This window comes from Salvia splendens, unplaced genomic scaffold (genome assembly GCF_004379255.2).
Source record: "Salvia splendens isolate huo1 unplaced genomic scaffold, SspV2 ctg719, whole genome shotgun sequence".
NCBI lineage: Eukaryota > Viridiplantae > Streptophyta > Magnoliopsida > Lamiales > Lamiaceae > Salvia > Salvia splendens.
In genome coordinates, this window is record NW_024599388.1 from 1 (window position 1) to 14,078 (window position 14,078).

Below are 14,078 nucleotides of genomic sequence, written 5' to 3' on the forward strand. Positions count from 1 at the left end.
TCATTGTAATGTCTCTTTCAATACTTGTCCGCTTCCTTTATTTGGTGTTGTTCATAGTATTTGTGGATGGCCAATGCCTCGATGATCAACAAAAGTTGTTACTTGAGCTCAGGAGCGAATTCAAATTCAACTCCTCCATTTCACAGGGTTTAGAGCATTGGAATGGGACAGGTGATTGTTGTGAATGGAAGCGCGTGAAATGCGATGACTCGGGTCACGTTATCATTTGCTCCTCAACAGCGAGGGCATCTCCGGCAGAATTGGTGAGTCATCAGCTCTTTTCGGTTGACATACTTGTCGAGGCTTGACCTCTCATCCAATGACTTCACCACAACTGAGATTCCTAACCAATTCCATCATCTCCCAAATTTGGCAATCCTTGATTTGTCAGACTCTGGTTTCAAGGGACCAATTCCATCCACGCTGGCCAACCTAACTCAGCTAGTTGAACTCTACTTACCGAGTAACTTCCTCACTGGTTCGATTCCTTCATTTCATAACTGCAAGAATCTTGAATCCATAAAGCTTAGTGATAATAATCTAATGGGCTCACTTTCTCACTTGCATTTTCAAGGTCTTACAAACCTCAGTCGTTTAGATTTAAGCCACAATTCATTGAACGGCACCATTCCTAACCATCTTTTTTCCCTCCCTTCAATTAATTATCTCTATCTATCCAACAACCAATTCAGTGGACAAATCGAAGAAATTTCCATTGTAGAGTTTCCCTTACTCCGTCCAGACGCAAACGCAAACGAAAACGAATCTGATTATTATTTTGCCAATTTCTTGTTTCTCGCAAACAATAGGCTAACCGGAGTAATTCCAACCTCTATATGCAGTATACCTGTACTTATGGTTCTCGACTTGTCTTTCAATAACTTAAACGGCAGCATACCTCCCTGCCTACTGCAAGAAAGTTATTACCTTCAAGTTCTCAATATTAGGGGAAACAACATTAACGGTGTCATCCCTGATACATTTAATTGGGAGTGTGGGCTAAAAACCTTTGATGTTAGTGACAACAACTTAGGAGGGAAGATTCCCAAGTCTTTGGCAAATTGTGTAGAATTAGCGGTGATGAATGTTGGAAACAACAACTTTGATGATAGTTTCCCTTGCATGGCGCTGCCGGAGAGCTTGAAGGTTCTTGTGTTGCGCTCCAACAGATTCCATGGAGAGTTGAGATGTGGTAAGAGTTGGCCTGAGCTTCAAATTTTGGATATATCTTCAAATCATTTCAGTGGCACTCTGGATTCCCTAAACTTCTCAAGCTGGAGACGAATGATGCTACAAAGTCAGGCACATTTAAGGCGTTCAGCCTCCGATATTTTAAGTGCAAATGATTTATATCGGGATGAGGTGACACTAACTTTGAAAAATGTAGAGGTGAAGCTTGTGAAGATTTGGCCTGACTTTACATGCATTGATTTGTCTTCCAATCATTTTGAGAAAGAAATACCAAATTCAATTGGTAATCTCACCTCACTCTATCTTCTCAACTTATCACACAACTCTCTCACTTATGCAATCCCAAGATCATTGGGTGCCTTGAGAGAGCTTGGGTCGCTCGACCTCTCTTCAAACAAGCTCACCGGGAGAATACCAGATGAGCTCACAAAACTCGATTTCCTATCATTCTTGAATCTGTCTTACAATCATCTCACTGGACCCATCCCAACTGGCCGCCAGTTTCAAACGTTTTCAGAAGATTCATTTGAAGGAAACGCGGGGTTATCTGGATTCCCACTCAACGGAAGTTTCAACAACCGTCGTCCACCCGGTCCATCGCCATCAGAGGATTCACAACCAAAAGAGGAGGAGATTGAGTGGGAATATGTGTTTGCTGCGTCTGGTTATGTTGTGGGAATAGGATGCGTCGCGTGGACACTGTTATGTTGCAGAAGGTTGAGAGAAAGATACTTTGAGAAGATAGAAGAGGTTGCTGACAAGATATTCTTTGAGAGAGGAAGGAGAAGGAGACATGAAAGAAGAGTAAGAAGAAGAGAAGAGAGGAATGCAGTTAGAAGAAGGTATCATCAGTGAGGTTGAGCAATGTGGTCTGTGTTTAATTAGAGCATATATGAAATGTGATGTAATACTTTCTTTTAGCAATGTGTATTTCTTTTTGTGTGCTCCAAACTTCTATCGTGTGATTGTATTTTTGTAATATGCTGTTATTTCATTAATAGATCGAACAATTTAATTGAGTATGTGTCGATTTGGAGTTTATGTAAGATTAGATCGAACAATTTAATTGAGTATGTGTCGATTTGGAGTTTATGTAAGATTAGATCGGTCACTGCAATGCACAATAATATTTAGAATAATATTAAAAATTCATATTAACCCTAAATTTATGCTCCATCTGTCCACTAAATTTATTTATTTCAATTTATAAAAAATGTAATAATAAAATAATTATTATTATTATTATTAAAATACATTATAAAATATGGTAAAATTATTGTTTGTTTCGCACTTTTCAAAAGTTAATTATAAATTATAAAGCTTGTATCATTAGCAGTTATTTCATTTGTCTTATTTTCTACAAAATAGTGACTATTTTTAGGGAGGGAGTATTATTCTTGATTTATTTTTTATCTTGTGTTTGAGCAAACAAACCAAAGACCTCAACTTCACCAAAATTTCCCAAATTTGTAGCCATCCCCATACGAAAGCAACTTACTAGAATCATAAAAATCTCAATGCATCAAAAATTCTCAAATCAGTACAAACACAAAATAACTCTTTTCCAGATGAGATGATATCTTGTCGCCACGTGTCATCTCCCTCAACCTCATAACTCCCAACTCCCATATATGCATTCTCTTACTCATTCATCATCCTCTGCTTTCCCTCCCACTTTTCACACACTTCAAATCCCATCTTCCTTCACACTTTTCACACACACACACAGCCTCAGCTGCAGCTCCAATGGCGGCGGTGGCAGAGCTAACTCAATACACAAACACAGCCCACCGTTTTTCATCGGAGGTTTCGTATGCTTCCACGAGAATTTCCGGCCTCCGCCGCCTCCATCTCCGGCCGATCAAGAATTCGGGAATTAGGTGCTCTGTCACGTCCAAGTAAGTCTTTTTTTGCAGAAATGTCATCAAATTTCAGCTGTTTTGGGGTTTTTTTTTTTGATTGATTGAGTGAAGTTGATAAAAGTTTGTTTTTTGATGGATTTGTTTGCGCAGTAAAGTTCAGGCGGCGCCGGAGGCGGTGAAGGCGGAGGAAGTGAAGAAGAAAGCTGAGTGCTATGGGGTTTTTTGTCTAACTTATGATCTCAAAGCTGTGAGTATTTTTAGTGCACATATCGCGTTCGACATAATTCTCATGCGATTTTAATACTCCTTGGTCCACGAAAAATAGGCCTAAAGAGGTGTGACACAAGTTTTAATAAAGGTGGTTGAAAATTGTGGATAAAGAAATTTTAAGTGATGTATAAAAAATGCATTTTTAGTAAGAAAGTAGTGATCCATGTAGTAGATAAGGATAAAAAGTAAATAAATTTATATATTGAAGAACTATTAGTTGACAGTTTGTATGGTTTGTGCCACCAACTGATAAGTTTTCAAGTTCTCTTTTTAAGATAGTTCTCGATTGAAACACTGTCGAACGTAATATATTGTGAGTCATAGTTTATATATGGAGGGATAGAGTAGAATTAGAACTTTCATAAATTTGTTAAATTTATACAAATTGAGTTTAATTCATGGTCGCTAGCGTGAAATATCTGGTTCCGTGGTGCCCTAATGTATGGATGCACGCTTTCCGTGTCGTTGGCAGGAGGAGGAAACGAAGTCGTGGAAGAAGTTGGTTAACATCGCGGTCTCCGGTGCTGCAGGAATGATATCCAATCATCTACTCTTCAAAGTAAGAAAATTTTGTTCCAATAGTATCTTAAGTTGGGATTCTGTTGAACTGTCAATGCACAAATGCATGTTTTGTGATTGAAAAATGAAGGCTTCATTGTGAATTAATTGCTTCAAGAAGTATTAACAATTGAGTAATAGATTTTGTGATATTTCAGCTTGCTTCTGGTGAGGTTCTTGGATATGATCAGCCGATTGCCTTGAAATTATTGGGATCCGAGCGATCACTGCAGGCGCTTGAAGGTATGAATTTGAACTCCGAAGCTCCAAGTCGTTGTAATTTTGTCTGCTACTAACCATAACATTCTAGGTGTGGCAATGGAGCTTGAGGACTCGTTGTTTCCCCTACTAAGGGAAGTGAGCATCGGCATTGATCCATACGAAGTCTTCCAAGATGCGGATTGGGCTCTCCTGATTGGAGCCAAGCCTCGTGGACCAGGCATGGAGCGAGCAGCGCTACTAGACATCAATGGACAGATCTTTGTCGAACAGGTTTCGCTTCTTGTTCTCTGTCTTCTTCGTGTTTTATGTGTGTGACGGACTTTAGTTGTGGTTGTAAGGCAACATAGCTACACGGTTCATAGACCAAAATGAACCTTCTCCTCTCGTTGGCCAGTTTTTGAATGAATTCTTATGTTTGGACTATATGCAGGGGAAGGCCCTTAACGCTGTTGCTTCCCGTGATGTGAAAGTGCTCGTCGTGGGAAACCCTTGCAACACCAAGTAAGTTGATCGCGCTCATCCTTTTGCTCTCTTCTTCGTTCTTGATTTTCTCAGAGACTTCTCACGGATGTAACTTCTTTCCTTTGAAGCGCATTGATCTGTTTGAAAAATGCTCCAAATATTCCTGCCAAAAACTTCCATGCCTTGACTAGATTGGATGAGAACAGAGCAAAATGTCAGGTACATAAGCTCTCTCTATATGCTTATGTTTTCTTGTTTTGTGACAACACGATTGATGTCTCGACTCTGGAGTGATCTTATTCTTGCCCGTATCATTCGCAGCTTGCCTTGAAGGCGGGAGTCTTCTACGACAAAGTGTCGAATGTGACCATTTGGGGAAACCACTCTACCACTCAGGTCATTTTTCAGACTGTGTGGATTTTGACTCCAAATTTTGAAGATGGGTAAAGTAAGAATCTTGTGTTCTGGTTGTGTGGTTCGATTGTTTTTAGGTTCCCGACTTCTTGAACGCTAGGATCAATGGTTTGCCTGTCAAGGAGGTTATCAAAGATACTAAATGGCTAGAAGAAGAGTTCACAAATAAGGTCCAAACGGTAAGTTGTGGATATAGCTATGGACTTCAGTGCAATAAAACTTGTTTCGCATCATTTGTGTATAACATATGATTTACCAAAAAGGCTCTCTGTTATAATAGACTAGTCTTTTCGGATGAGTTCTACTATTTCGTCTATAGTCTAATTTTGCGAAGCCGGTGATCATAGCTCGTTCGATGTTTTATTTTTCAGAGAGGTGGCGTTCTCATTAAGAAATGGGGAAGATCATCAGCTGCATCGACCGCTGTTTCCATTGTAGACGCGATGAGATCTCTTGTGACGCCTACACCTGAGGGAGATTGGTTTTCAACAGGAGTAAGTGATTTTCCTTTTAAGAATGCTGTAGTTTCAACTGAAAGATGCAAGAAAATTAACATAATGCTTTCACATCTTAAACTAACATTTATATTTTTAGGTATATACCACTGGGAATCCTTACTGTATAGCAGACGACATTGTCTTCAGCATGCCTTGCAGATCTAATGTAAGTGTTTTGCGAGCTCGTCTCGTTAATTAACACGACTTTGTGTAACGTCTTCCTCCTCTGTTTGTAGGGGGATGGAGATTATGAACTCGTCAAGGATGTGGAATTCGACGACTACCTTTGGAATCGAATTAAGACGGTAGGTTTCTGTTCTGCGATTTTGTTTGGACTGAACAATTGGGGATTTATGAATCTTGATTTTTTTGCAGACTGAAGCTGAGCTGCTGGCAGAGAAGAAATGTGTAGCTCACCTTACAGGAGAGGGTATTGCTGTATGTGATCTCCCCGGGGACACGATGCTCCCCGGAGAAATGTGAGAGATTTTGCAATGATCATCGTACAGCGTCGGCCAGCTCAGGCCAAGTCTTGGCTGTGATTATGTATGTAGAATTTGCACCCACAGTTCTCACATGCCACAAACTCATTCAGGCTGTGGTACTGTTATTTATGCTTTAGCTTCAATTTAAAACCCTATTTGCAGAAGTGGTATCTCTTTTCACACACAAACACACACAAAAGAGAGAGAGAGGAAGCTCAGCCATATTATGTTTGGGTTCAAAATGAAATACTGAAAGATACTAACATTCTCAGTCAAATCAGATTCTACTCATTCCTATATATGCATATATATATATATACTAACCACTGCAAAAACTGAACAAAAATGACAAAAATTTGGCTCATGCAGCGATATAAGTCAACAAGTAGAAATGAATCTGGCAAGTGTTATAAAACGCATCAAGCCGCTTCACTTGATGCCTGCATAGTTCCCAAACCTGAAGCTCATCATTGAGAAGATTAGGATCCAGAAAAATATGAAGCAGAGCCAGCCCCGAGAGATCGCAGCAACAGACTTCCCTGGGACAATGTGAACACTCGATTCCAAACTCGAAGAACCGTCATCAGCATGTGAGAAGCCGAAAGAGAGGACGATGTTGAAGTCCTTGTGGTTGCCAGAGGACTGATCTGTTGTCCCTTTGCCGCCCATAGTCAAGTTCCTTACTTGAATTGTGCTGCCGCTAACATGCACTGAACTGGGAGATCGCACAACAGAATTGAGACGCCGCATCGTATCTTTGGAGGGAAACTCTGCAGCGTATGCTGGTGGTGCATTGATGTCCCCTAGCATCCGGCTTGCCTGCTTGATATATGGGTGCTGGAAATCTGCAGCATATGGAAAAACGAATAAAGCAACCAGAAACTAGAAATCCATTTGATAAGGATTAAATGATCCAAACCAGAAACTTCCATGACCTGATTGAGACTCTGTAGACGCTTGCTTCTCGGGTGAAAACACAGCATTGAAGTTATTATTGTCGATAAGTGGTCCACTTGGCAACATTGCTTGCTCGGTTCCATTGCCCATGTTCTACCAAAAACAGAGACACAGCCACAGATCAGTATTTTGAAGCAGTACAAAGAAAACACAATGAAACTTCAAATGTATTCTTACCATCTGAGGAAGCAATGTCTGGTTGGAAGCAAGATCCTCATTTCCGAAGATCACAAAAGGATCGCAAGCAAAGTAGAGCGAGCTATCATCATCACCAGCATCAAGATACTCAGCAAGCATTTCAAAACCACCAGTATTAGTTTCATGGGGTTTTGAGAGATCATTAGCTTCAATGAATCCGTCATCATCATTTAGGAATTTTTCAAAAGAATCGAGGAACGGTTCATCAAGCAAGAAACTAAGATCATCGGTAGTAGAATCAGAGTTCCCAGATTTGCTGCATTCACCAAGGTCTGCGTGATTGACTGGTATAGCCTCTGTATCATATGAAGCAGGCCAATTTGGTATGTTCTGGTCATAACAAATCCTGGGTTGACAATAGCTATCACCTGCTGACTCTAAGGGATTTTGGGTACCACTAAAAGTTTCAACGGCCTCGCAATCATGGCTACCATCTGAGCTGACAGGAGTCATGTTCAACAGAACATCAGACTCAATAATCTGAAACTTTAAAAAAATATACTACTTGAGAGAGTACACAATGAAATGAACAGAACGCACAAGGACAGTTGTCACATTAAGACTAATATGCAAGCCCAAAAATATTGCAAAGTGCAAACCTGCAGATTGTTATAAGTTTCAATGGCCTCACAATCATGGCTGCCATCTGAGCTGACAGGAGTCAGCTTCAACGGAACATCTGACTCAATAATCTGGAATTTAAAAAAAAAGTATACTACTTGAGAGAATATAATGCAATGAACAGAGTGTACAAGGATGGTTGTCCCATTTAAACATTATAATGCAAGCCCAAAAAATATTGCCAAAAGTGAAAACCTGCTTAAGTTCTTGCATATAGGTATTATCACCAAAGTCAATTTCATTTGTAGCTTCGTCCTGTGGAACCAATTCGAACTCATCATCATCCCATTCCTCTTCCACAAATGGTGCTCCATACTGCTCACCATTCTTTGGACCTGAGCCACTCTTTTTAAAGATTCGGCAGACAACAAACGAGTCCTACTCCACAAAAATTATGCCAATAAAAATTAGATCCGGAATAACAGTAATAATGCACTGATCAATTGGAATTACAGATAATAGTTGAAATATTAAAACTCGAATATCTGGCCAATAATCAATAGCATCACTTGAAGAGATTTTTTTTCATGTAGAAATTCAAATTAGGAATGGGGACATAACATATTAGTTGAAATGAAGTAAAGTCAGAGAGGAAAAACTACTTAGTGTTAAAATAGGGGGTGATATTGCTTAAGGTCCAAATCTAGTGATTTATTTTTCTTCATCTATCAACAAACACAAACTTACTCCAGCATCCTACCCCGAGGCATTGCATAAGTTCCTCGCAACATCGTCCTCGCTTATGCTTCCAATTAGTGTGTCTGCGGGGTGGTGGAGGAGTACTATAAAAACTCATGATGAGACACGACCATGCAACCAATACAACCAACCTTAGCAACTTTAGCAGTCTCCGACTCGGAGGCAGCAAGCCTGTACTCGTGCATGACCCAGTTACTCCTCTGACCCTTGGGGGCCCGTCCACAATGATACACAAGAGTTTTCTTCATACCAACAATCTGCCTTTTATGATAAATGGGCCTATCCTTTCCTGTTGTCTTCCAATACCCTTTTTCAGTTGCCCTGTTTGCTCTCGCTCCATTGCCATACTTCTTGTCCAGAAAACTGAAGAAATACCACTCCAAATCCCTGTTCTTCATCTTTGACATATCTAAAGCACCCAAAATCACATAAAAGCTAAAGTCATCCATGAGGAGTAAAATTAGCTACTAGTTAAATCTTGCATCTAAACATATAGAGCCATGTAGCCGCGTCCAGAAACAGTCGTATCAATATAAAAAGAAAGCATAAGTATAAAAAATAGGGCTTTCCACCAATTATTTATACAAAAGAAGAAATTGAACAAATATCTACATTCACCATCTTCACTGACAATCGAAATTTCAGGGGGGTTGACTTGTTTCACCTCTCAATCCCGAGTCAACAAGCCACCTACGCGAATTCAGCCCGATCATTGATTTCCACTAATCACTTAACTCGGTACTGAAATCGCGATATTACATCCATAAACAATTGGCATCTTTGTAAAGCAAAAGGCACAAATTCGTTTTCCACTGCAAGCACAAGTCTGATGATTCTTAATAATAATTAAATTTTCAATACTGAGACATAATCAACATTGTATCTCACCAATCAAACAATAAATAGACGCAGTGCACACGAAATCATGATCAACAATTCGAGCTAATCAGCTAATACACATGATCAACAATTCGAGCTAATCAGCTAAGGCATAATCGCTAAACACACACAGAGAGGAGGTAAAGAGAGACATACATGGGAGATCCCAGGGCTCGGCCTTGTAAACATCGACATCAGTAATAGCGTCGAATCGGAAACCTTTGCCGCTGGATTTTCGCCGCAGATAATACTGCACCAATTCCTCATCGGTCGGGTGAAATCGGAAGCCCGGCCCGAGCAAACTCGGCAATCTCGAAGGCTTGTTTCCACTCGCTACCAGCTCCATTGCATCAAATTGATGATTCAATTCAAAAAATTTCAATATCTAACTAAAATTAGGATCTATATGGAAGGTTTTGGGAGGGGTTGGGGATGATTTAGTGTGGTCGAGAGGAGGGATTCGCCATTGCCATTGGAGGCGAAGCTTTTGGAGAAAAAAAGAGGCAAATTTTGCTTTTTTATTAGAGGGGTTTTGACGGTGACGGAGGTGTTGAGTGTAACGTAAGCTAGGTTAGGTGAAGGCGACTGCGCTGTTAAAAATTTGACAGCGTTATTATGGTCAAACTTTTTCTCAATTTAAATTATTGTTTTTTTCCATTTATTTGATTTATGTAAAAGAATTATACGTATAGAGAGATTTTTGAAAAAATAATTGCAGTCGTTCGGTTCGCTCCGTAATTTATGATACTAAATTTATAGTATGCGATAATTTATTTTTTATAGATTAAGATATAAAATAACATTAAGACTATCCAATATTCATATTCCAATACTATATCTTAGTCATTTGGATTGGAATAAAAAAATCAAATCATAAAATTTTAATAAAAGTATAAATAAAGATTTAAATCCAAATAATTTAGTTTGATTTGTTATTTTGATGAATTGGACTTTGATTCGGAAAATAATATTCCAAACATATACTCCCCCATTGTAACGTCGTCAATAGCTTAGGCCTCAAGGAAGGGCCCCACACTCCAATCTAACATGTCATTATCATATTTGGCGCCTTGGATTCTTGCAATTAAAAATTATTTTCTTAAGTATTTAAACCTCGTGCTATTTATTAATATGGCAAATTGGTGGTATTATATTCCCTTCCAACTTTATTAATTTTATAATAAAATATAATTATCTATACAATATATAAAAGGGAGTTTTGGAGAAATTTATAAGATTGTCATTTAATTTTAAAAAATTATTAAATTAAATATATATAATTTAAAGCGGCTAGTAAATGTGTGATTAAGTGGGTCTAGCGTAAGTTTTGCTTCCTTTCGCTTCATTGTTTTTGTATACAATATATTTTTAGTTAGCACGATAATTTGATATTGCTGCCATTTTAATTAATTATGAAGTCCACGTATTTAAATAAAAAAGTAAATAAATTTTTAAACTTTTGACATCCAAGATGGATGGTAACTGAAATATTATTTCATGAACAGTGAAAATATCTTTTTCCAGTGCCAGTATTTTCAGCAAACTTTTTTTATGTAAAAAATAAAGGAATTATGTCCAATCCGTACTTTTTCCATCATTATTTATTTCTGTTCAAAATATTAGTATGATCTTTAAATTTTATGCTGACGATTACATGTATCAACACAAATCTTAATATCTTTAAAATTTATGCGCATAAATAATCTACTATGTCTATTGCATACAGAGATTCCTAATTCCAATATCATACTCCCTCCGTCTACAAAGAATATGCACTTTGGGTTCGACACGGCACAATCAAAATGACATTCGTCTCGATGTATTTGATTATAAAACTCGAAACATATCTCGATAAGACTCGAGCAAAACGACATTTAATTCATCGAGATTGCACAACGTGTGCATCAACCAAATCTCACTATAAAACTCGAAATAAACTAACTTTATTTAAAAAAATAAAATTGCATTGTCATAAATTCATCATTGTTCATTCCCAGTTAAACTGTAGAGAGAGCGATCTAAAAACCCAGAAATTACCTTCCCTGTCCTAATCAAAAGCAGCGCCACAAAAAAATGTGGTGAAGGGCCGGCAACTACACGACACTAGAACTCGAGGAGGGCGACAGCTACATCGTCACATCCCTATTCACATCTCTCGCGCTCTGCGTTTTCCTTGGTCAAGGCCTCAACTCGGGATTGAAGAATGTTGATCATCGCTTGCGCTCTCATCACTTCAATCTTCAGCCTCTCCCTGTCCAACGAGATGTCGATGATCTCCTTCTCCAAGTTGCTGATGAACTTGAGGTAGCCGGGAGGGACGGATTTTTCCAGTTCTGCCGAGTTAAACGTGGGCGTGCGGCCCGGGAGGTTGTCTTTCGCGCCTAGGGTCTCTAGAAGGGGGATCTCTACAGGCGGGAGGTTGTTTATCGTCATCATCATTGTCGAGGAACGACCGTGGCTCGTTGTGGTGGAGTCCTCGGATCCGTTTGCGATGCTGCAGTTTGGATCATCGCGCTTCGGTCTCTTGCCGTTGTCCAGCGAGAGGGGCTCTGGGTCGAATGCGGGACTATCCCTCTTGCCCAGGAAGGGGAGGCAGGGGGGATCGGCCGGGTACGTGAGGAGGAGTGGAGCAACGAGAGGCTGTGCGTCCTGCGACATATTTCGAGAGATTGTTAGGAAAAAAACAGTAATTACAAGATCTCGTGATGCTAAAAAAAACCCGATTTCACACGATAAACGATTAAAGTACAATAGCATATGATAAACGTGCTTCTAACCGCATCCAATTTTCGTTTCTATCTATTTTAAATGCGTAAAACGATCGAAATAATTAATGGGACAGATCGAAAACATAAATTTAGAAGCAACTAATCAATAATCTAAACCATAAAAGAGAGTCTTGCACAATAATGAACAAAACATGCACAAGGAAAAGAAGTAAAGTGCAAGACCTGTTCGGTGTTAGTGCAATCTCCGAGCACTTCATCGCCGTTTGCCATGTCATCTTCCACGTCTTCCCCGGGGACCACAAGCGGGGCATCCTCATCCCATTCCTCTTCGATAAATGGGGCATATCGGTCCCCATTAGGTGGTCCGAGGCCACTCTTCTGGAAGATTCTACATAGCACAAATGCATCCTAATTGGAGAAACAAGACAGGAATTTTATTTCAAGATTCATTACTTTTGAAGTTAATATAACATCACTGAGAATCGACACACACCTGTAGAACACCGGCCTTTCCAAGTTCTGTGTCGCACAGCCTGTACTCGTGCATCACCCAATTAGTCCTCTTTCCATCAGGGGCACGTCCGCTGTGGAAAACGAGCGTTTTCTTCATTCCAATGGACTCGTTCTTGTGTTTCACTGGGCGGTCCTTCCCAGTCGCCTTCCAGTACCCTTGCCCAGTGGCACGATTCAGCCTGGATCCATTGCCGTACTTCCTATCCACAGGGCTAAAGAAGTACCACTCTAGATCTCTCGTCTTCAACGACGAATACTCTGTTTAGGCATCAAGATTATCATGACAAAAGAAGGAATTAGTTTTTCAAATACATAAGCTAGATAGAAATCGACAAAATGGACCAGCAAACACGAGTAGAACTCGTTCCATCAGCATTAAATGCAATTCTACCATTCCGGCTACCAAAATCTCATCTTTAGCCAATTTTCATATAAAAACATCAATTCTCTTGCAGAATTCAGTCTAAAAGCAACAATAAAGCATGAATTGAGTTTGCATCTCTTCGTCACAACATCAGTCACTATAATCTCATCATCAATTACAAATCATTTACAAAGACACACACTAACACTTCATTTCACAAAACATCATCAAATGAGACCAAAATCATGTTCCAAAAGAGGCTAAAACAGAACCACATTCATAAATTCATCCACAAAAACAAAGCAAATTCAAACTTATACATATAAACAACACTCATTCACTTCATTTCTTCGTCTAAACTTGAAATATATAAACAAAAAAAAAAACAGAAATCTTCAAAGACTACACCAAACAAAGCATGAATCTAAAACAATTATTTTAAAAAATATAAAAAGATTGAATCTTTTCATACCAGCAAGGTCCCATGGCTCAGATTTGTAGACATCAATTTCACTAACTGCTTCAAAACTGAAAGGCATCCCACAAACTTTTCTCCTCAAATAATACCTCACCAATTCCTCATCCGTTGGATGAAACCTAAACCCGAAGTCGGCGGAGGAGCCCCCATCGCCGCCGCCACCACAATCTCCTTCCCCGTTTCCATCCTGATTATATTTTTTACAAAATTACACCAAACCCACAAACAAAACACACACGAAATTGGTGGCAAAAAAACCCCTTTTAACACATAAATTACAAAAGTCCGGATGAAAAAAGTGCACTAAAAAGGCACACAAACCAGGAAAAAAAAGTTTGGGTTTTTTAATGGAAAAGAGAGTAAGATTTGAGAATGGCTTTCAGGGATTACACATAGGAGAAATGAAATGTAGAAAGGGATTTTGGATTGGTTTTTTGGGAGATTTTTTACCTAAATTGGGGTGTGGATTTTGGGCAAGAGGCTGAAGAAATGAGAGAGTGTGGTGTGGGGTGTGTGGTGTGTGGTAAGGATACTTGCTTGACACGGAAATCGATGTCAAAGCAAGAAAGTTGAAGGATAGAGTAGAAATGGAGTGAGTGTGTGTGTGTGTGTGTGTGTGTGTGTGTGTGTGTGTGTGTGTGTGTGTGTGTGTGTCGATGAGCTGTTACTAATTGTATAA

At 39.3% G+C, this 14,078-nt stretch overlaps 3 protein-coding genes and 1 pseudogene across 4 annotated transcripts; 2 read left to right on the top strand and 2 right to left on the bottom strand.

Annotated features, from left to right (window-relative positions):
- The first annotated feature begins 855 nt into the window (after window positions 1–855).
- LOC121791092 (receptor-like protein 33) lies at window positions 856–2,046 on the top strand. The gene has a single exon (XM_042189136.1). The coding sequence runs from the start codon at window positions 856–858 to the stop codon at window positions 2,044–2,046; it is 1,191 nt and encodes a 396-aa protein (XP_042045070.1).
- A 796-nt stretch (window positions 2,047–2,842) lies between these two features.
- LOC121791094 (malate dehydrogenase [NADP], chloroplastic-like) lies at window positions 2,843–6,125 on the top strand. The gene is made up of 13 exons (XM_042189139.1): window positions 2,843–3,089; window positions 3,204–3,300; window positions 3,796–3,882; window positions 4,040–4,124; window positions 4,192–4,373; window positions 4,534–4,604; window positions 4,694–4,784; window positions 4,887–4,961; window positions 5,057–5,158; window positions 5,351–5,473; window positions 5,574–5,642; window positions 5,713–5,781; window positions 5,852–6,125. The coding sequence occupies exons 1-13, from the start codon at window positions 2,938–2,940 to the stop codon at window positions 5,957–5,959; spliced, it is 1,311 nt and encodes a 436-aa protein (XP_042045073.1). The 5' UTR covers window positions 2,843–2,937; the 3' UTR covers window positions 5,960–6,125.
- A 60-nt stretch (window positions 6,126–6,185) lies between these two features.
- LOC121791093 (NAC domain-containing protein 53-like) lies at window positions 6,186–9,822 on the bottom strand. 2 transcript variants are annotated; one of them, XM_042189137.1, is made up of 7 exons: window positions 9,472–9,822; window positions 8,568–8,845; window positions 7,933–8,115; window positions 7,716–7,808; window positions 7,096–7,602; window positions 6,897–7,011; window positions 6,186–6,806 (listed from the first exon to the last, which is right to left on the bottom strand). In XM_042189137.1, exons 1-7 carry the CDS (start codon window positions 9,659–9,661, stop codon window positions 6,391–6,393), a joined length of 1,782 nt encoding a protein of 593 aa, XP_042045071.1. In that variant the 5' UTR covers window positions 9,662–9,822; the 3' UTR covers window positions 6,186–6,390. The 2 variants fall into 2 exon arrangements, with proteins under 2 accessions (XP_042045071.1, XP_042045072.1); XM_042189138.1 differs by having other exon boundaries at window positions 7,096–7,596; window positions 9,472–9,821.
- Window positions 9,823–11,230: 1,408 nt separating this feature from the next.
- LOC121791095 lies at window positions 11,231–13,585 on the bottom strand (annotated as a pseudogene).
- Window positions 13,586–14,078: the final 493 nt, after the last annotated feature.

Excerpts from the sequence above, each read along its gene's own strand:
- LOC121791092 (XM_042189136.1), top strand. The coding sequence starts at position 856 with ATGGTTCTCGACTTGTCTTTCAATAACTTAAACGGCAGCATACCTCCC.
- LOC121791094 (XM_042189139.1), top strand. The coding sequence starts at position 2,938 with ATGGCGGCGGTGGCAGAGCTAACTCAATACACAAACACAGCCCACCGT. Across the intron at positions 3,883-4,039 it reads CCAATCATCTACTCTTCAAA|CTTGCTTCTGGTGAGGTTCT; the intron begins GTAAGAAAATTT and ends GTGATATTTCAG. Across the intron at positions 4,374-4,533 it reads GACAGATCTTTGTCGAACAG|GGGAAGGCCCTTAACGCTGT; the intron begins GTTTCGCTTCTT and ends GACTATATGCAG.
- LOC121791093 (XM_042189137.1), bottom strand. The coding sequence starts at position 9,661 with ATGGAGCTGGTAGCGAGTGGAAACAAGCCTTCGAGATTGCCGAGTTTG. Across the intron at positions 8,116-8,567 it reads AGACTGCTAAAGTTGCTAAG|GACTCGTTTGTTGTCTGCCG; the intron begins GTTGGTTGTATT and ends TTTGTGGAGTAG. Across the intron at positions 7,603-7,715 it reads AAACTTATAACAATCTGCAG|TTTCAGATTATTGAGTCTGA; the intron begins GTTTGCACTTTG and ends ATTTTTTTAAAG.